At 38.6% G+C, this 23,002-nt stretch overlaps 2 protein-coding genes across 2 annotated transcripts; both read right to left on the bottom strand.

Moving 5' to 3' along the window:
- Positions 1-1,549: 1,549 nt before the first annotated feature.
- Positions 1,550-2,596, bottom strand: LOC113278957. Its single transcript, XM_026527675.1, has one exon. It carries the CDS (start codon positions 2,594-2,596, stop codon positions 1,550-1,552), a length of 1,047 nt encoding a protein of 348 aa, XP_026383460.1.
- A 1,113-nt stretch (positions 2,597-3,709) lies between these two features.
- Positions 3,710-5,218, bottom strand: LOC113278956. The gene has a single exon (XM_026527674.1). The coding sequence runs from the start codon at positions 5,216-5,218 to the stop codon at positions 3,710-3,712; it is 1,509 nt and encodes a 502-aa protein (XP_026383459.1).
- Positions 5,219-23,002: the final 17,784 nt, after the last annotated feature.

The following is a 23,002-nucleotide window of genomic DNA, read 5'->3' as shown; positions in this document are numbered from 1 at the left end:
TTTTTCTCAGAATTAAATTCCAACTATTTAGTTTGTTTTTCTTCTTTAGAAAGAAATGCTCCCAAAGTAGGAGTGATTTGCTCAAATCTCTTGTAATTAGTGATGAAGCTTCCGTCGTCAAAAAGACCACCTATAGAGATTCCGTCGCCGGATAAGTTGATGATGAAGATTCTGTCGCCGGAGACAACCAAGATGAAGATTTCGTCGTTGGAGAGCATGGAGAGCATCGCTATTGATCTTAAAACCCAACCCAATAACCAAGAATCACCATTAAAGCGAAGACAAACCTCGAAATAGTAGATAAAACCACCAAAATGGTGTAGATAAGTAGAAAACATAATAAAAACCAAACTAATCTACTAACCTAGAAAGCAAAGAAAAATGAAGAAATCTGCTCAGATCTAGTCCATTTTTGGACTAGATCTGAGTAGAGAAGAGTTGCTTTTGATGGTTTTGTTGGAGAAGAAGGAGTGAGAGAGAGGTTGTCACTTTATCACTTTTTTTGCTTTTTCCTTTGGACTAACTTATGATTGTACTGAATTTTTAGGGCCGAGATGCTACAGAAGTGTTTAAAGAAATTCCACGACCTGATTTAGTTATGTAGATCAATAAAATCATTTAACTCAAATTATTTTTTTTTCTTTCTAAGGAAAGGTTAAACTTGATATCGTACTGGGATAGGTGATAATCGCAATCATCCTATCTTGTGATAACTGCGATTTTCACAGGAGACAACTGTATTTTTCACAATCAATCGGTGGTAATCGCAATCATCCTATCATAACTGCGGTTTTCACAAGGGAACTGTATTTTTCACAATAGGATAGGTGATAATGGCGATTATCCTAACTTGTGATAATTGCGAATTTCATCGGGGCAAAGAATTTTTTCACAATAATTAAAAGGAAAACAACGGTTTCAATAAGCCGTGATAGCTGCATCCATCACAATAATATGAAAATTCCATCACAATAATATATCGCATCTCTTATACATATTGAACGCTTGCTTTTAGAACTAAAAAAAAACACGGAAGAGAAACGTGGTATAAGATTAAATATTTCACAGGAAATATTAATCGGTAAGATTCCGTGTATATATATAATTAACGAGAATAAGACGTTAATTTAGGGATTGTTTTTAGTTTTATCTTGTTGTTGACTTTTCAAAGTTGTATCTCAATAAAATCCGGATTTGCTCTCCTAAATTAGTTAAAGGTCATTCATGTAATCTAGTATTATTTTTGTTAATTTTGGGCTCTATATATAGTATCTTAATGGTGGGCTACTAATACAAAAAAACAAAATGGGTCACAAATATTCCCCCCGTTAGAGAATATAATTTAGATATATTTGATATTAGCGTATAAAAAATCATCCGTTCTCGTGAGTCAAGACTAAGTCCACCAAAGAATACAAATACAAGGAATTAGTCACCGACCAAGGTAGGACAAGGAATCCACCTGGAGAAAAAAGAAAATCAAGCAACCAAAAGAAACCAAAAAGAAAACCTCTACAGTAAACACATAAATATATGCGAGGTGATTTTCTCATGGTGGTTCGAAAACCACCGTCTTCCAATTGATCATGAACTGCTTAAGAGAAATTTTCTGAAACTCAGGCTGCAGATACAACCAGTATGCAATGATATGCTTGATAGATTGGATGATCTTGGCTGTTGTCGAGGACTTGTTTTTGAAAGCTCTTCGGTTCCGTTCCTTCCAAAGGTTCCATAAAATAGCAACGGGAAGGGCCTTGATGACAAGTGACTTTCTCGATCTAATAGAGGAGCAAGGCCATGTACTAAGAGCTGTGTGAATTGAATGAGGAAGAACCCAATTCAGATGAAATTCAACCTTGAAGAAATTCCATATGTAAATAGCAGTCGAGCAGTGGAGAAGTAAGTGCCGTGAGGTTTCTTCATCGTTAATGCATAGGTAGCAGTGGTTTGCCCAGTCTCTCCATCTTCGTTTGATTAATTTGTCTTGAGTTAGCACTTTATTTTTCGTCGCAAGCCAAAGAAAGAAACTGACTTTAGCTGGCCACAATTTCGACCAGATTATCTTTGGGTGAACGCACTCAGTTTGATTCTCTTCAACTATGTTTCTAGTAACCAACCATTGATAACACTTCTTGAAAGTGAACTCGCCAGCTTGATGACCATCTTTCCATAGTCTAACGTCTGCGGAGCTTGACGGAGTAACTCCATTGGTCTCGAGAAGGTGCAGCAAGGTTGCTATTTCAGAAATTACATTATCATGGACTCTCCTAGTGATGCCTAATTCCCATATCTCGGCATTGACGTTGTACATTTGACTGATGGTGTGATTTTTTGTAGCGCAAACTCCATAAACTGCAGGAAAACGCTGAAATAAGGGTTGATCTCCCACCCAAATGTCGATCCAAAAACTAATTCTAGTTCCATCGCCAAGCCTAAAGATACAGTTGGACTTAAAGAGTTCTGTGTACTTGTTGATGCCTTTCCATATGCTATATCCGTAAGGTTGCTTAGAGTACTTGGTGTGCCATTCTGACTGTTCTAGGCCATACTTTTCAGCGATAAGCTGCTTCCAAAGAGGATTGTTGTTGGTTCCCATCTTCCACAGCCATTTCATGAGTAAAGCAATATTCATAAGATGTAAATATTTAATGCCAAGACCCCCAAGGAGTTTCGGTTTCATCAAAATTTCCTTAGCCACGAGATGGTATTTCTTATCATCTGGACCTTCATCCCAAAGAAAATTACAAATAATTCTCTCTAACTTGTGAATTATATTCATTGGAGCTTCAAAGATGGATAAGTAATATATAGGTAATGCTGATAAAACGGTGTTGATTAAGGTGAGCTTACCTCCTCTGGTCAGATCCTTAGCTTTCCAAGTTGCAAGATAAGACTCGAATTTTTCAACGAATTTGTTCCATTTCAGACTTGACCTGTAGAGATCACCCAAAGGCAGGCCAAGATAAGTCGTAGGAAAAGATTAAACTCTACATCCCAAAGACTCATCAAGAGAGTTAACATTTTGAACATCTCCAACTTCCATGATTGCAGTTTTGTGGAAGTTAACCTTAAGGCCAGAAATGATCTCAAACCAGATTAATATATTTCGCAGATGGGAAATGCTGTGGTTATCATTTTGGATGAACACAAGAGTGTCGTCGACAAACTTAAGATGTGTAACTTTTGTGCCACCAGGTACAATTTCAAACCCTTTGAACCACCCAACTGACGCGGCCCTCTCAAAGATTAAGTTCAGCGATTCAGCTACTAATAAGAATAAAAATGGAGAAAGAGGGTCTCCTTGACGGAGACCTTTAGAACTCTTGAAACGACCATTTGAGGATCCATTGATGAGAACTAAAAAATTTACATGTGAAATTGCTGCTTCAATCCACTTTCTCCAAACAATTCCAAAGCCCATTCTTCGCAGCACATAGTCAAGAAAATACCACGCAACATTGTCGTAAGCTTTTTGAAAATCAATCTTGCAAAGAATTCCATTTTGTCGAAACCTTTGTGCAGAGTTGATACATTCATTGGCAATAATTGCACTATCCATAATTTTCCTTCCTTCTACGTACGCAGATTGCTGGTGGCTAATGATGTTGGGAAGAACTTTTTTAAGCCTGGTTGCAATGACTTTAGAGATGATTTTGTTGATGCTACTCATTAAACTTATCGGCCTAAAATCGGTTATGAGCTCTAAATCCTACACTTTGGGAATAAGCACAAGGAAAGTTGATTTGAGTATCCAGTCAATCACTTTGTTGCTGTAAAGTTCTTCCATCACTTGAAGGATATCAAATTTCATGAAGTCCCACGACTTGCTGATTACAAAAATGGGCATGCCATCAGGACCGGACGCTTTATCCTGAGCGAGATCGTTCAAAGCACTAACTACTTCTTCTTGTGTGAACCTAGCTTCAAGCATGTGTGCATCGGTTGATGAAATAGTTGGGAAAGTAAGGCCGTCCAATTGAGGTCTGGAGAAAATATCTTCCTTGAATAAACCTTGGTAATATGATACTATAGCCTTCTTGATGATGTTTTTGTCATGCGTTAATGCGCCATCAATATTCAGTTGAGAAAAACTTTTGGCTCTTTGTTTCGATGAAGCATACTTATGGAAAAATCTAGTGTTGTTTTCATATTCCTCTACCCAATTAATGGTAGCTCGTTGTTTCCAAAAATCATTGTGCATCTTAGCTAATCTTTTAAATTCAGCTTTAGCACCTACCTTCTCGCTAGCAAGCTGTAGATTATTAGGATCCTGAAGCAGTTTTGATTCAATCTGATGAGTAGTAATAAGGTTGTTTTGAATTAAAGTATCGATCTTACCAAATACCTCCCGATTCCATACTTTCAGCTTCTCCTTAAGGGCTTGCATCTTTTTTGCTAGAACGTAGCCAGGTGTGCCTGAGAAGCTAAAAGAGTTCCACCAATTTCGCATGAGATCTAAAATAGTCGCATCTTGGAGCCACATTTTCTCAAATCTGCAAGGAGTAGGGCCCCATCCTTCATTGTGTGTGGAGAACATAATGGGGTGATGGTCCGAAAAAGGCTTTGGCAGGGTGGACTGCTCAATTCTCCTGTAGTTGTCTTCCCATGAAGATGAAATGAGAAATCGATCAATCTTACTCCACGAAGAGTTTCTGCTCCAAGTATAGTGACTGCCAATAAGGGGAAGGTCCATTAAATGTTGATGCTGAACTAATGACGCGAATTTTTTCATGGACCGAGTGTTAGTGTTTCTCCCAGACCTCTCGTACAAAAATCTAGTTGCATTGAAGTCTCCGCAAAGAACCCACGGATCCTCCCAAATTGTGCGTATATCTCTTAATTCCGCCCAAAATTGATTTTTCTCATTGTTGAGAACAGGACCATAAACTGCGGTGAGTAGCCAATTAAAATTTTCAAACAAAAAATGACACCTTATTGATACAGAAAAATCCCCTAAGAGAGTTTCAGTCACAGCAACTTTGTTAGTATTCCATACCACTATGATTCCGCCAGATAGTCCATTGGAGTCTAAGGCAATCCAATCGAAATTATTTCCTCCCCAGAACTGCTTCACTTGATGTCTTTGCCAGCCTTCAACATGAGTTTCTTGTAAACAAATAATATCTGGCTTCCATAATCTCAATAAAACCTTGAGCTCGTCCCTTTTACTGCTGTCGCGGAGTCCCCCAATGTTCCAAGAGATGATGTTTGTCTTCATGGATCAACCAAATGTTCATGTGCTGGTGCCTCACTGATAACATTTTATTTGCCAATGCTTGATTCTTCGAACAATTCAAGAAGGTTGAATTCGTTGCCGGAGGTTGATTTATGCATTAATGCTTGCAATTGGTCTTGAGTTTGCTGAAAGGATACTCCGATCCTAGGACCGTATTCTTGAAAGGTGTTAACAAGGGTCTGCAGTTCTTTCATTGCTTCAGCGGTTTCTTTATCTCTTTGTTGAACGGAACGAGTTGCACTAGAGCTTGCAAAAATTGTTGTTAATGGAGATTGAATTGAAATAGGGGATATTGTTGTTACTAGAGACTGAGTTGAAACAGGGGATATGAGTGAGTCGAATGAGTTGGGTTGTACAGGTGGAATGGTTCTTTCCACAAACATAGACTCACTGATGGAGGCGTGCTGATGGGCTTGGTGGACTTCCGGGTTTCTGTTTGTTCTTGTATTGATCCATTCATTACTGTTTTCCTCAGCGGATACAATTGGATTGAATTCAAAATTTGAATCCGCATTAATTGCTGTTAGTTGAGATTGCAGATTGTATTCAGAGAAAAGTGCCTCGTCTACAGCGTTGAATGTACTAAAAGTTCTGGATTGATAGAAGCCAAGGTATATTGTTAGAAGCCAAGGTGTTTGCCAATTGCAACTTTCAAGCAGCAGCTAACTCAATCTTTGGTTTGTGAATCTCAAATGGCACTTGGTGCACTCATTTTACGAGGAAATTTTTAATCTGTTGGATGGATAATTTAACGGGATGAAGTTGTGATGAAATCGTTGTTGGATATTTTCAGTTGTTTAAAAATAACATCCATTGCGCATTTTAATTATATCTGTTGGTGCAAAGGGGTAATTAGAAGTTAGCTGCCCTTTAGCAGAGTTGGGGATTGCGTCCCTATACCGAAACAGTATGTATCCATTGAAACCTTAATTTTAAACAGAAATTTAAATTTCTGACATACATAATTGCCATGATTCTCCATAGTTATCTGTTAGAAATGTATTTCCAATAAATACCAATGTCGGATACACAAAAAGTTTATAACAATTTTTTTTAAAATATTTTTCTTTTCTGTTGGTGCCATCAAATTTTTTTGTTAGTATGTCCTTGGCCGGAAGGAAGCACTACCCTTAAACTCGATTACTATGTTTCGAGGCTTCATCATGATTTGAGGATAATAATTTACTGACTTATTACACTGTAAATTTGTTCAGAGGGTTGGATTATTGTCTAAATAATCGAACAATCATGGAAGTCAGTAGTACAATCATTCTCTATTTGTTTTAGAATCCTATTATTGGAGCTGTAGGGGCTGAGTTTTTGGGCGCTTAAAATGATATTTAAAACTAAAATGTGGATATGGGACCTAATCTATGTAAAAGTTCAAAAACATCCCCCATATATTTTAGTTACTTCTCTTTTGCCCTTCTATTAACTAGGGGGACCAATGGGTCCTATCGGGTCCGGGTAGTATACTATCCGGAACCGGAAGCGCTAATTTTAATCGGTTCCGGGTCCGGCTCCTAAATTGATGGCCCCCGGAACCGGATCCGTTAAAAACCTTAATTACCCGTCGGGTCCGGGTATTTATCGGGGCCTCTAAATTCAACTATATTTTTTGATAATCTATTTTTATAATTGTTATGTTAGCTTGAATTTTATAAATATTCATATAAAATTATTATTATATCTATACAAAATATTTTAGTTAATATTAAAAGTAAGAAAATAAACGAAAAATGAAAAAATTCAAGTGAAAGCATACAAAATCTTTCCATTTTAGGTAAAATTAACAAGCAAAAGATGAATATTCGGGTACCCGATACCCGGCGGGTAATACCCGTTAGGACCCGAAAACTTATCGGTTCCTAACGGGTCTACCCGTCGGGTAGTGATTTTTTAATGGGTCCAATCTTAGGACCCGGAACCGGACCCGATACACCAGGGTCCGGTTTGGTTCCGGATAATCGGGTACCCGTTGGCAACCCTACTATTAAATAATTAATGTTATTAAAAACAAAGGAAAAAAACTGAAAATAATAAATAAATAAATAACCGTCGTCTCCCTTCTTCTCCTCTCCTCTCCTCTACCTCTTCTTTATTTCTTTTCTTCTTCTGTTCTATAAAACGATTAGTCGTCGATAAAAAAAAAATCATCGTCGATTGAATTCATTGTATAAAATCATGAAGACAAAGGAAAAACCAGGGAAATCGTCATCGAATCCACCTCCTCCTGAATCAGAGAAATCAACTTCATCAAACGAAGATGAAATTGAAGATCAACAACAAGTGAAGGAGATGAACCAGTCGCCGAGACTCTTGATATCACTGCAATAAGGTACGCATTGATCCAGCGGTAGTGTCTATGGCTCGGATTTTCCTATCCGTAATTTGAGTAACCAAGACGGAAATTTTGTTTCCTAGCCATTATTGGTGTTACGTCTTGGTCGATTAGTAAATAACCCATCCGTAAATGTCGTTGCATCTGGGACTGTAAATATTTCCTGGACGTGTTTTTTGTCACGGCTTGGTTATGTCTAGATTTCCCCACCGTATTTACTTATTTTCTTTTTTTTTTGGTCTTATTTGTCTTTGAACAGAGGAAATGAAAGGAGGAAGAAAATAACACAAGAAATAACACCTTGTAATGTCCCGACACCGCAACCTCGTCAGGAAAAACCATTGGGTGCAAATGCAAGGAATGCAAGTGGAGTTCTCGTGGGTGGAGGAAGTGAAATGTGGAGGAAATGAAGGTGGAGTTTCCACTGATGTAGGAAATGAAGGTGGAGTTGCCACTGATGGAGGAAATTAAGGTGGAGTTACCACTGATGGAGGAAGTACAAATGTGGTTGTTGAACAATCAAATTTAGAGATTGTAGAAGAAAACTTGGCCGAAACAAGTGTTGTTGGTGCTGCTATTAATAAGGGTAAAGGCGTGATGGAGGGGGAGAAGAAGGAGAAGTATCCACCAAAAGACTGGGCAAGACAAATCATTGATGTTATGCAGTTTTTACCTCTCAAGAAGAATGTGCGACCTTGGGGTGAGCCAAAAGATAGATCTATCTTGTTTGGTTACCAGTCATCATGGACTGCTAGGATATCTGCCGCGAAGGTAAAAAATCAAATTTAATATATGTTATTTTCATTTTATTATGGATTTTTAATTGTAACAACCAAAATTTTATATTCTTTGTAGTTTCCCGATAAAGCGGTCCCTAAGTTTAGGCCTGTCAATGGATACCGATTTTTCGTTAGCTGATACCGGTAATCCGTTAGCCGTTACCGCTACCGTCCGACATAGCGGTAAACGGATATCCGATACCGATAAGTTAACGGATAATTCCTTCTTAACGTAACGGTAGTGGAACCGTGCATTTCCGTTAGGTTTAGTTCTGTTATCCGCTAACGTGCGTATTGCACGTGTAAAATTTTTCACTTGTGTTGTGTTTGTGTATCGTCGAAAATAGAGATGGAGTCATGGAGATGTCTTTTTCTTTTCAAAAAATATGATTTTTCTTTTGCTAGAAGCCTAGAACATCTGAATATTTGTATGTCTGTTTTTGTGTGTGTGTGGCATGGATTTAGAACCTGTTTTGTTGGATTTAATAGCTAATATGTGTTTTTAGCCTATTTTCTATTTGTACCGGATGGTAACGGATAAATATCCGTTATCCGGTAAATCCAACGTAACGGCAACGTTTTTGATTTTCCTATTTCCGCCGGAACTTAACGGATAACGGATATCCGCTAATTTTTAATGGCAGCGGCAGCGGAAGAGACAATATCCGTTACGTTAACATCCATTGACAGCCCTACCTAAGTTAAAGCACCAACAAGGAAAGTTTTTGGCCGTTGGATAGAGAGCATCTAGATGTGGTAGCCTTGGTAAAAGCTTCGGGGTTATGGTCTTGAATCGAGGCTTTGCAGAAAACCTATGATGCTGTGACTATTTGTGGGTTTAGAGAAAGATTATGGCCTGAAACCATGATTTTTTTACTCCCGTTCGGCGAGATGACTATGACTCCAGGTGATGCAAAGCAAATAACCGGTCTGGTTTTGGAAGGAAAAGATGTGTTCGAGAGTTTTAGCAATTCTATTCCTTTTGAATATTTTTGTCTTGGTGAAAGATTTTTTTGGGTGGGACAAACTTGAAGCGGAAAAAGAGTTTGATATAGGTGGCGGAGCCTTGCATAGAGCTAAAAGGCCATTCAGTGTACCGGGTGAACGTCCTGAAACAGTTATTATGACAAGGAAAATTAACATGGTTCGTCTAAGGGAGAAGTCTGAGGATTATGTCCCCAAGACTACTAGTGGACAGGTGGTGATGGTCGGATCAAGAGCTAGACATACATCTATAGCTTACTTGTTTCACTCTCTTGGCACCGTCTTTTTTCCCGATTTCTCAAGAAATAAGGTAAATGCATGTTATTTGCAGTGGTTGAAAACTCTCAGTCTCGATCCGGAAACAAACGAGGTACCTAGGTACTCGCGGGGAACCGCCCTCCTTGCTAGTGTGATGTACAATCTTTGCAAAGATTGTAGGTGGAACGTAACACAAATTACAACATGTGTTGCTCTTATCCAGGTATCTTTTTGTTTCCATATAACAAATTATTTTTTTACTTCTATATTTTGTGCGTAATATCCTATTTATAATTTATTTTTTCCCGTAGTCATGGGCTTACGACCATTTTAAATGTTTGGGGCCTTCTCGGGATAAGAAGAGAAACCTACAGGAGGAACATACCCCTTTCGAGGGACCCAACACAAGGCTAAAGAGATGAAAATGGTCGACATGAGGAAAATGTTGGATTCTTTGACAATCGATGATGTTTTTTGATTCGTATTTGAAACTTTATGAGGATGGATAAGATGAAGTTGGTGATAGAGTATTTTCTAATGTGGCGACCTACATAGGGCATTTGTTTCATTCAACTGGGTCCTTCATTTTAGATCCTCGTAGAACGTTCCGTCAAATTGATATTGTTCAGAAAATAGTACCTGAAGACTCTTGTTTTGAACTGAGAGTAGCCAACTCCCAGTTTAAGGACAAAGATGTCAGATTGACCTACGAACCAGCATCGTCGATCGATGATTGGAATGCTCGTTCCGAATAAGTAAACTAAATGAACAGAAGAGGTCTTGAAGCTTCTCATGGCACCTTCGATGTGGATGAGAATTTCATGGAATGGTATCAAGAGTGGTCTCATTCTTATGTGTAAAATTTGGAACTGGAAGCAAGGAAACACTTCAAGAAGGAAGAGAGTTCGAAATCAAGGAAATCAAGGGATGATGAAAGTGATTGGAGGGAGATGATGGTACGTATACTACTAATTATGTTTGTATATGTTGTTTTTTTAAATATCTATGAATAATTACAGTTTGCGTATTTGATAAGAAAAAATAGGTGGAATGAGTTAATTGGGTGGTCGAGGTCATGACCCATATCATTAATTCGGGTGAGAATTTAACGGTCCCTGAACAAAGATTACTCCGGAATCGAGTTAAAGACATAATAATCCCTGACAAAGGAGGTCTATATGATTATGAATAGGACCTACCAAGGAGAAGTAAGAGGGCTATGTCTCCTTCTTCTAGCGACGACTCGGATACTCCCTCCGGTGAGCATGTTCAATCAAAGCAAGGAAAAGGTGGTCAAGGTGGAGGTAAAAAAGGTGAAAAAGATGGGCGTTGTAGAGGTGAAAAAGATGGTCGTGCTAGAGGTAAAAAAAAATAATTCAAGGTGGAAGTGGAAGAAGTAAAAAAGCTAGAGTCGTGGAAGAGGTTGTGGAAGAGCAGAAAGAGGACGACGATTTGGATGAGGTTTTGCGCTCGGATTCGGACGAGGAATCCAGTGAATGACTAATGGAGATGTAGTGGCTTTTTAGTATTTTACTTCATAGACTTTGTCTATTTAATATTTTCGTTGTTTGGTTATGGATTTGGACGAATGAATTTTTATAACTTTGCATGTACAAATGAATGTTAGTCTTTCCATTTGTCTAATCTAAGAACAATGATGAAAAATCAACATTATTGAAATATTTGAGCACTTTCGGCTAGGTCGATACTTCAAATAACCTAGCCGTAAATGCATATAATTGTTGTCAAAAAAACTCGCACATGTTTTTGGTTAGAAACTCCCGACCGTTACCCTACAAGCGGTTAGTAAAACCAATCGTAATGGATTTACGGCTAGGAAAAACCTAGCCGTATATTATTCTGATAACCAAATAGAAATTGAATCTTAGTTATGGCTAGATATCTAGACCGTGTTTCTGCGTCGCGATTAGGACTCCAAACCGTAATTCTGACATAAAGCAACAACTCTGGTTTATGGTCTGACCTAGGCGTAAATCTGATACACCACAAAACTGGCTTGGTCGATATTTCGATTTCCTGGCCATAACCTAAGAACGGTTAGAAAAAACATCCGTAATTTGTTTACGGTTGGGAAATACCTGGCCTTATATTACGCTGATAACCCATAAAGAAATTGACTCCTAGTTACGGCTAGAACTCCAAACCATAATTATGACATAAAGTAACAACTCTAACATTAATTACTAGCCGTAAATCTGACACGCCACAAAACCTGCAAGTTTATACTTAACTACATCTTGGTCGACCTATTAATTTCCTAGCCGTAAACACCTATAATTTCCTTTTATACCACATCATATCGGCTAGTTTTTTGAATTTTGAAAAAATAGATACTGATCTACAGAAGGTTCCAGATGTTCAACCACTTAGTTAAACTTGAAATAACTCCACCTCCATATAACCACCATTCCAAATCAAAATCACACATTCTAAATCAATAATCTCCACCAAAACCCCTACAAACTCAATGCAATGTACTCAAAGGTTAACCCAACTTTACTTTGGATGAAGACTTATCTCTTTGCAAAAAATTTGTTCTACGTTATCCAAAGAGGGGAGAAGAACGAAGGAAAGGTGGTTTACCAAGTTAATCGTATTGGAGTAAGATTTTTGAAATTTTTTTGTAGTGGAACAAGTAACACTAATAACCGCGATGGAGTTGAATTTTATTTTCGATTTTCAGACATACACAAAAAAGTGGAAAAATATATGGCTTTATTTCGTATGTGCAAGCAACATCGACTTAGAGGTGAGACCGAAGAAGAAGTCTTAGGTCAAGATAAGAAGGATTTGAGAAAATGGAAAGGTTATAACTTCAACTTCGAAGCTCAGTTCGCCATCATCAAAGACTTCTTGATACATCAAAAGAGATGTTATTGAAATCAATTTTTTAATGGGGATATATTAAGTATGCCATGGGTTTTATTTTGGTCTAATTAATGAAAGTATTACTGCTTTTCAATCGTAGTATGTATTCATGTTGAAACTCAAAAAATTCTCAACTATATATTCATTTACGGACGGTAAATTGCCTTCCGAACATGTTAACGCAGACGTAATACAGACTCAGGTGATTCTGGGCAAAATAACGACCAGAAGTTCTTCACTTCCCATCTGTTATTCGTATTCACGGCTGGGAGTTCCTCAGTTTCCAGCCGTAATTACCTACTTATGGCTGGTTTGACATAATTTCCCAGCCGTAACAGGTAAAAAACTCAGATTTTTCTCTGATTTTTAATGGATTTGAATCGATAAAATGTTATTGAGTGTTGATTATAAGGTTTTCCCGATTATTGTGATGAAATGTTTCATCATTTTCTTCAAAGTTTTTCCAAAAAATTTCACCAAAATCACCCTTTTCCCTTCTTCAAAATCCAAGAAAATCAAGTTTTGATTTACAAAACGATTAGTCTAATTCAGTAATTAATATTGATTAGTTAGTTTAATAATTTTAATTAGCTGTAGATGGGGAAAAACGATTTGCTGATTTTTAAGGAATTGAGGAGACGACCGTACGGAGGAGACTCCTCGAACCGAGCGAAATGTTAAACCTCACACAGATGCACCGCTGCAAAGGGGGTGCTTTAGATTCGAGAGATCAATCTGTAGTACTCCGGCCTAAATCAAGACAATCACCGTTCTAGAGTAAATTTGGTCACAAGAGAGGATGGGTTGATCTGTAGGAGGGAAGCTGAGAAATGTGTGGAATCAATGGTAATCAAAGATTTCGGGTGTGTGAATTCTGAATACGATAAGCTCTGAGTGATTGAAATTGCTCAATTGAGAGTAGTTGCTCAATTGATAAGTTGATGATCTCGTGTTGTCGATGAGACGTGAGATTGATGATACTGTTGATGCTGATGATTCAATCATGATTCAGAGACTTATTTATATTGCTGGAATTTTTAGACACCATGATCCCATGAAGTGTGACAGTTGATGGAATCAAGGAGTGGGGAAGTGGAGATCGTGTTTGAAACCAGTTGCTCAACATGTGGAGACTTGGTCGATTTTCCACCCACTACCTCGTGAATTCCTTCGACTGATTGCACGACTTGTTCACATTCCATCGTGTATTTGAACACACGTGTCGTAGACCTCCAGACCAAAAACCTAAGTGATATCCCCCATTGACACGATTGACGTCTCGTGGTTTGTTAGTCAATTGATGACTTCGTGGTTTGATAAGACGATGATTCCATGTAGTTGCTGAGTTGAACATGATGTTCTGAAACTCATGAATTGAACATGTCATGAGACAGAGGTATAGTTCTTACGATGAAGTGAGCAAGTATTGGTCATTCGATGGATCGTTGAATATTGATTGTTGAACCAATATTCCTTGGTTTGAGCAAATATTTATCATCCGACAAAGTGTTGCTCATGTGATGAATTGTTGAATATTTGATCGTCTGAGCATGTGTTGTTCATCTGATGGATTATTGGCAGCATGACCAAAATATTAATTAAAGTACTGGTTGTTGAACCGAGCATAATTAATAAGATTAATGACCATGAGGTCGTCGTAAAATTATTAAGGTTGGAATCTGGAATGATGATCCTTGGATTCAGAAACCCTAATTTGATCAATTGATGATCAATTCATGGTTCATCAGAATTTTAACCATGGGACGAAGGAGGGAGCGACTACATGGGACCGTGGATCAACCATGTAGTGTCCATATGTTCACGTGAGCAAATACAAAGAACTCCTGAAGAGTTGATGATTTGTTCGTGAAAGAATGATCAAATGCTGGTTTAATCATTTATTCGAAAATGCTCGTCTGAGCCTTAGGTGAGAAAACCTAATTAATTATAACGGGGTGAGGGACCGACCATGGGTCATGAAACCGGCCCTGGGTAGTCACGTGACCGCCTGATGATCACTTCATGAAAATCCAAAGTGTTTGGAAGAGTTTTGGACCTAATACGAGCAATTGTGCAAATTAGGTCAAAACTGTGAAAATTGATGAGACCGGCTTCCGTGAGCCAAAGAGCCAATCTTGGTCGGTCAAGATAGCGTGCTCGTGTCCCCAAAGCGTCCGCGTCTCAGTCCTGAGAATTTTGATATTTTCTGGCGTGCAATTGAGCATTCATTCGAGAAAATATGTCAAAATTAGGGTTTCGACGAAACTGAGGAAAACACCATGAGATGATGAAAAATAATTATAAAATAAGGAATGAGGAGGCGTGGGACCGCCATGGTCAAGGCATGGTCGGCCGGTCGTGACTACGGTCCCGTGGTGCCTTTTCCTTAATTTTATAATATTTTGATGATTTTATGAAAAATTCATGAATTTTGAGAAATTTGATGAATTTAGGGAGTTTCCATGAATTGAAGGAGTTTTCATGAGTTCATGGAAGCAAAATATTAAAATAATAAAAACACGGGAATGTTGGACCATTGAGGCATGGCCGGCCGGCTAGTGGCCCGGTCCCACGATTTTTTCATAATTTTTTAATATTTTTTAGGTATTTTTGATGATTTGAGGGAATTTTTCCTAATTTGAGAGAAATACCATAAAATCAAGGAATTTGATGAATTCAAGAAAAAATAGGATAAATAATAATAAAATAATAAAGCAAAGGGCGTGTGGGACCGGCTAGGACATCGCCGGCCGGCTAGTGGCCCGGTCCCACAAGTTTTTATAATTTTATTTTATTATTATATGATGATTTGTGCAAAAAATACCATGAAATCAAGGAGTTTTTCATGAAATTAGAGAAATAATAATAATAATAATAATAATAATAATAAAATAATAAGGAACCGTGAGGTGTGGGGCCGTCTGGGACCAAGGCATGGCCGGTTGGCCAATGGTCATGCCCCACACTCCTTTCCTTAATTTTATATTATTTTTTATGGATTTATGGAAGTACCATGAAACCGAGGAGTTTCCTCGAGACGAAGGAAATTTGATCAGATGAGAGAATTTTCATCAAATCACGGAAAATAATAAAAATGTATTAAAAATATAAAACTGGCGTGGAATTGATCACGGCACGGTCGGTAGGTCGTGTGTCCGTGTTCCCATCACCTTGGTCAATATTTTTAATTATTTATTATTTTCTTCCCTATTTTGCATAAGTTCATCGTTTCGTTGTATTTTGAAATACTCGTTCGTGCGGTGACTGTTAGTGTATCGTCGTTGAATACACTTTCACCATTTGAATCGGGGCTTACTTAGAGGTAGCTCAGACGCCCGGTTGTTGATTATTTATTATCAATTGCGGAATTCAGTGGAGAATAATTCACAAAACTGAGTAATAAGATGTTTATTATTAATTCATAGGATCAGCTGAGGATTCGACTACGAATTCATAATAATAAAGTGAGCATTACCATTCCATGGGATCGTAGATTCGACCATAGAATCAGAGTAATTAAGATTTATCTATTACCATTTATGAGACTAGTTGTGGATTCGATCATGAAATCGGAGTAATGAGTTAATATAGTTATTGTTATTCTATGAGATCAATCCGTGGATTCGATCATAGAATCAAAACAATTGTTTATTGCCATTCCATGGGACCAGTTGCAGATTCGACCATGGAATAGGAGCAATTGTTATTGCCATTCCATGGGACCAGTCGTGGATTCGACCATGGAATAAGAGCAATTGTTATTTCCATTCCATGGGACCAGTCGTGGATTCGACCATGGAATAGGAGCAATTGTTATTGCCATTCCATGGGACCAGTCGTGGATTCTACCATGGAATATGAGCAATTGTAATTAGGAATAATTAACTTTGTGGCTTTATACTAGCAGAGCAAGCTGTCTAGGAGCATTAATTATCCCGATATGAGTTTGTCGGTAAGTCATATCCTTTATATAGTCAGAGTAAACTCGTTGTTTGTTCCTGAAGACGTTATCACTCTATACTAGCAGAGAAAGTTGTCTAGGAGCCGTCCATCTCGTGATACTATATAGAAATAATCACTGAAAGTATTCCGTATTCATGAGATATGTCGTTGTCCAGTCGTGAGACTACATATCTACATGTACTCTGAGAGACCCATGTCTCGATACTCACGTCTGATTGTTGGATCAGAGCTTCGTATAATTATGAGTTTACGATTTTAGCCCTTGTCGAAAATCCACCATCTACATTAAGTCCCCTGCTTATTGAGGAAAGCTGTGTTTCTCAGTCAGCATTAAATGGTGATTTTCCGGCCATAAATAACAGTACCAGTAATTGAACTTAGTCGTAAGTTGAGACGTTATCGGATTTAGAGAGCATGAGCAAACCATGACTTGATGAAGGCTTCAATGTCATGATTGGAGTGTCGTTTGATGAGCATAAATTGGTGTTGAACCGCTGGTTTGGACGACGAGTCCGTGGTTGGTCAGGATTCGCGGGACGGGACCATGAAAACAAATCGTTGTTTTACGAATAGACGCTCGTTCGCTCGTTAGTTTAAGGAACAAACAAAATAGACATGAGTCTAATGATATAAAATTCGTCTATGAGCTTTCACGAAAACCAGAATTTTATATTTTAAATATGTGAGATTTTACAAAGTGGAATAAACTCTCGTTTCAAAGGTGGATGCTCGTACGAGAGAAAAGTTTTTTTTTCTTTGATAGACGTGCGTCTGTTAGTAATAAAATTTTGTTTATGAGCCTTCATGAAAATTTTTATCTTCGAGCTTTCGTAAATCTTTTAAAATATACTCTCGCTTCAAAGACAAATGCTCGTGCGAGGGAGCAAAAATATATAGATATATTTTTCAAATTTACGTGAGTTTCACGTTAAAATATATTTTGTAAAATCAATGTTTTGACTTTGAACAATTGTTGAAAGTAGACAACCATACATGGTGAAAGAATGTCTATATGTGAGTTTTCACAATCGTAGAATGGACATCTGTCCAGATTTTGAGAAACCAGTGAATGTTCATATTGTAATATTTACGTGGGTTGTTCAAGGTTTTGTGAAAATCATGTCAGAATTTTGCTCGTCTTAACAGGTTTGAAGGAACGAGCAAGATTTGAATTATTAACTCATGTACTGTTAGTGGAATCGTAAACAGGTAAGAGTTGAAAGTTACCATTTTTGCAGACGCTGATGTGAGCATCTTTATTCCATGATTCGTTGTTTTGCTGAATCCTGCGCTTTGTATAAATGATGCGCTGAATGTTATGCATCTGTCACAGCCACTTTTGCAAGAATGACTGACTCCCATGATGACACTTTCAAAGACGATGTTTCCAGGGATGACATCTCCGCGGGTGTAACTTCAAGAAATGGTACTTCTGGGACCTCTGAGTGATGGTGAGAGATCCTTCATACTGAGTTGTACTCCTGGTTATTTCATCAACTATACCACATGATGATCATGTAGTGAGGTTTCAGATCAATGTAGACTCCTCAGAAATGGAAGAAAGTCTTCGGGCGGAGCACCCAGAAGTAAGGACTACAGGATGTTAGCAAATGACGTGCAGTCCCCAGCCGTTTCTTTGGTGAGTTGTTTGCGCTCCTTGTGTCATGACTTTTTCCTTCCCGTACAATTAGGATCACGAGACCAAGGTTTTGTTATTTCTTTTCAGACCTTTTCTCCATCGATTGACGGTCTTCAACTTGTTTCCAGGCGAACAATTCAGGAATCCAGTACTGATGAAGAAGTCGATGTAAATATCTCTTTCGTGCAGGTGATCGCGGCATCTCCTTGAATGAAATAATAATAATTTTTGTTGATGAATCCAGGAAGAAATCATTGTATATAAGAATCATGTTGATGAAGCGCACTCTTCTTTGGGAGATGGGAATATGGAGAATTCCCGAAATCCCTAACCGAATGGAGATAACGGTGATGTCAACGGAGATTCTGGCATTGTCGAGCCTTCAAATGATTTAGAGACTCCCTTAGTAAGTATATATCCTGTAATTTCTTCAAAGAAGTATGATATCGCTGATTCATGAATGAATGAATGAAAATCCATGTGAATTTATGGATAACTTTGCCGAAATACGTCACCGGAAAATTTCAGACTTCAGATTTTACTAGAAACGCTGTAGAATCTTCGTCCGAAGTCGGATTTTCGCGGTTTGCATATGTATCTTCAAGCCCAGGAAATTTCCAAGCTTTACGAAGGAATCTATTTGAAGTTTGAGCATTTTTAGGGCCTGAAAAAGGCGAAATAGTGAACTTCCAGGAGACCTTCAGAACTTTTTCAGATGGCATGTTGCTCCATGTTTTAACCACATCTCTTTGCTCGTTCATCGGATTGTCATCAAATTTTGAGAAGTTGTAGAGGACATCCATACGAAGAGAATGGTATATAATCCATCTTCAGATTCCTCGTAGATTGCTCCCCGTTCGTCTTTTAGTACAGGGCAGAGTACAGTTTCTTCAGACGAGGTTACCGTAAAACGTATTTTCATGACTTTCATGCTATTTGCTCGTGCCTTGAGTGTATAATGATTAATCTCGATAATGTTGGATTTCTTGTATGATGTATTTTATGATCTCATTTGTTTCAAGCTTAAATGACTCTAATCCTCATGTAATCTTCGTATTAGGTGCCAAATACCGAAGTTGAGGATATTGAAACCAATAAGGATAACTCAAACTTCCCTGGAGTTATTGATGAAGAGACAACCATCTCTTCACTTCAATTCCATGAGAAGGTTGTCATTTAAGTCTTGGAAACTCAGATTGTTGCTGCTTCAGTGATAGAAGAAACCGAAACACCAGTAGAGAATACTGAAGAAACTGTTGCCTGGAGGCTGTTCCAGTAATTGAGAACCGTATAGTGGTGCATGAATATCCAAGTGAAGGAGTTGCTTTTGATCCTCCGTTCGATGCTTCACTCCCGTATCATGAACTAGTTGGCGAATCCAGTGTTCCCCTTGGATATGCAGGCTTGTACGAGAAACCGTGGAAGATGTATGGGCACATCGTCGTTACCAAGGATCCGGAGCATAGTTATTTCTTGACGAGGCAAGTAGAAGCCATATTGCGTGTTATAAATGATATCCGCATCACAACTGGAAATACTGTCACCCGGGATGTACTCTTTGATTGGGAGTACAACTTGAAGAAAGCTGAAGAACTTGTCTTCAATCTGAAGTGGCTTCGTCAAAAGATTGATGCTATAAGGAAAGCGGTGGAAGGTGACACTTCTTTCACCACCAGTGATGCCGTATTGAAGAAGATGGATGAAGAAAAGCAGAAATCTTATATTGGTGACTTTAGTTTTCTTTCCATGATATCTTGAACCTTGGACTTCTGAGAGATGTGAGGTTTTATTCTGGTCTTGATTTCTTGATCGGTTTTGGATTGTGAAATCGATCGTCTTGACAAGTGGACCGTCAGTCCCCAGTATTTTGTTAAGTCTCTCCCTTTCGTTTTCCCTTCTTCTGGTGAGACCTAGATAGAGGACCCAGGTAGAAAAATTGATGTAAAGACCTAGATGGTCGAAGTTGGAGGTACCTTGATGAAGTACTTAGTGGAAAGACCTGATGGACACCGATCGACTGTGGAAGTCATGAATACCGTCTAAGAATTGCTTCTTGCATATTGTATGCTTTGGAAGATGTAGAACCTCATACGACGTCGAAATTTGATGCTTGACCCCAAGTTTTGAAGCTAAGAGACTGAGTTATCACATGAGACAAGAATCACTCTATTTGGAGTTGTAGAGGTCATCCAACGAAGCGTGCACATTTGTAATTTTTAATCCCGTAAAAAAATTTCAGATTTCGTATCCCTGACGGTAAAGGCCATATCTTTCAGCTGGTACGTCCGATTGATGCTCCCTTTTGGTAGGTTGTATAAGAGACATAGACGAACATATGTTGTTGAGGAAGTATCGTCTCATTCCTCGCTCGTTGGTACGTTTTTGTAAACCCATTTGCTGAAGTATGTTGTATCTCATTTGTAGAGGTGATGAGAACATCTTGTAGAAGACTTTGGTGTTGTGCCCGCCCATCGTGCAATCTTCATAAAGACTTTCATGTGAGCATATTTCATGTCTACACGCCTTGATATGAATCATTAGTGCTTCGAGAAGTCCGTTTCCTCGAGCAATACTTCAGAGAATGGTTAGTTGATGGAGCCTTGTCATGAGGATGTTGCTCCTGAGACTGTTGTTGGTGCTGAGACCATGAATTATTATGCTCCAGATATCCTTGTCGATGCTAAGATCATGGATGGTGTTCCTCTAGATATTATTGTTGATGTTGATACCATGGTTGAAGTTTCTCTAAAGACCGAAAAGGCTAGAACTATGATTATAGATATAATTTGTGTTCCTTCATCCAGTGAGCCTTTTACGTTCACGAACTAGTTAGTGAGTTGAGAATCCGGTATACTGGGAGTTCAACCTGAGTGCTCTTGAAAGCATGACTGTATCGTGAAGCGGCTTTGTAAGTGAATCCACGTTGTTGTGGAAGATAGCAGCAGAAATCTCCGTTCTAGATCGGTGAAGGGAACAAGTTCCTCAGTCATGTAGGATTTTGTGATGTAGAGAAGTCCCGTCGATGAAGTTTCACGGAATCACCTCAGGTTGCCCAGTGTATGTTGAAGGAGTTGGTAACATTCATGTGTGAATGATGTTGCATCTGCTTCAGAAGTCTTATAATGGGATAATGAAGACTTATCGAATGTAGTGTCGTGCTGGTGTTGAATCAGATATTTGTGTTGAAGCCAGATGCGCCATTATCGGAGGTGTACTCTTTGATTGGGAGTACAATTTTGAAGGCTTCTTAGATGATTGAGTGTTGAAGCGTCATACCCCTTGAGCATGTCTTAGGTTTGATCGTCTGGGCCCCGACTTTCTTCTGTTGATTCAACATTCCTTTCATTGCAGCGGTGGGATTCAACACTTGTGCAGAAGTCAGAGCTTTCTAATTTTGTGGCACACATGGACGCTCCTGCAAGGCTATGTAGAAACTCCCAAAGTGTTCTTTTCCATGTTTGGACATCATCTCAGCAATGAATGTCTCAGTGATCGATTCAGAGAAATGTTAGATTCAACCACTTGGTAAAATACTAATGCGGTGAAGTTACCATTCATAACGTCTTGCAGAGTTGCTAGCAGAATTAAGTCCTCATGCTACATAGCATGTGAGGAAATAAATGACGTAGACACGGGAGGAATGAGACTTGCCTGAGTGTGGAACCTCTTGATGAATGTATATGCATCGTTTGCAGGTTCTTGCTTCGATCTCGTCAAAGTTCAAAATTCCTCCAAGTGCTCTGATGATGGAATGTCCGTCAAATCTTCTGGATCAAAACTTTCTTTGTTGGAGAGATATGTAACCAAAGGCGCTTTGTAAGTACCCATCTTTTCAGCGTGGATCCACGCTCTTCTGAAGGACGTGTCATATCCTGGATCTTCCTGATTATGTGAAACTTGGTTTCTGTCCAGGTTGAACTTATGTTCACTTTGAGAATGATGTAGCCATAAGTATTTCCGAGCGCTCCTTCAAGGTCTCTGATTGAGATGGAGCATGAGTATCTTCTTGTCGAGTGATGCATGTGGATTCGATGGTTTTCAGTGGCATGTTGTTGATGGAGGTGTCAGCATCGATCAACGTTCTTCCCAATTCGTTTCTTCTAAGATTGACTGTGGTAAGCAGTCCCAGTCGTACACCTATTGGTCCGTGGATGGAGGCTCAAGAAGTATTTTCGGAATGGACTTCTTGACATGATGTGTTCAGTGCTGTGAACATGTCTCTCCTTCGTTCCTTCGACAGATAGAGCAATTCACGTTCGACCAGGATTGAACTGCCTCTTTGATAGGTTGTTCAGAGAGAGTGTAAAGCTTCTGATTGGGAGAGGAATCTTGTGTACTCCTTCATTCCCTCGTTGAAGCTATTGTGGATCAACCTTGTCTTTGAAAATTTGCTTCAAAATATTGCAGTTACACCCATCACACCCATCAATAGGCTTGCATGGCCCTTGTGGTTTTCTCTTGATTGTGCTAGTGCAACAGCTTTGTCAAACCATTGAAACTCATCGCACTTTGGGTAATTCAAACACCTTAGAAACATTCTTCCATTTTCAGCATCATCAGTTTCTGCAATCCAAAACCGGCCTGTCCCATCACAACTTCTACACTTTGAATAAATAAAAGGACATTCCATTGCTAGATGAGAAGGTGACTTGCAAATTTGACAGCTGCAATGATGACTCTATAAGAGAATATTATATTAGTGATACGTCATAGTAGATAATATTTTAATTGTCCATATATAGTTAATAATGTTGAATCTACTTACTTTGCAGTTAGAGCTTGATGATGAATCTCCCATCGGTTGTGAAGCTTTAACGGTGCTAGATTGATCTATTTTTTGGTGCTTGCTTTCTTGAGAGAAGAATTTTTTTTATTTGGTGGGTGCTTTGTGTATATTTTTCCAAAGGAATAGG

This window comes from Papaver somniferum, chromosome 5 (genome assembly GCF_003573695.1).
Source record: "Papaver somniferum cultivar HN1 chromosome 5, ASM357369v1, whole genome shotgun sequence".
Taxonomy (NCBI): Eukaryota; Viridiplantae; Streptophyta; class Magnoliopsida; order Ranunculales; family Papaveraceae; genus Papaver; species Papaver somniferum.
This window is presented reverse-complemented; position numbering and strand designations above follow the sequence as displayed.

What these genes read in the sequence shown, in the direction of transcription:
- LOC113278957 (XM_026527675.1), bottom strand. Translation starts at nt 2,596, where the DNA reads ATGGGAACCAACAACAATCCTCTTTGGAAGCAGCTTATCGCTGAAAAG.
- LOC113278956 (XM_026527674.1), bottom strand. Translation starts at nt 5,218, where the DNA reads ATGAAGACAAACATCATCTCTTGGAACATTGGGGGACTCCGCGACAGC.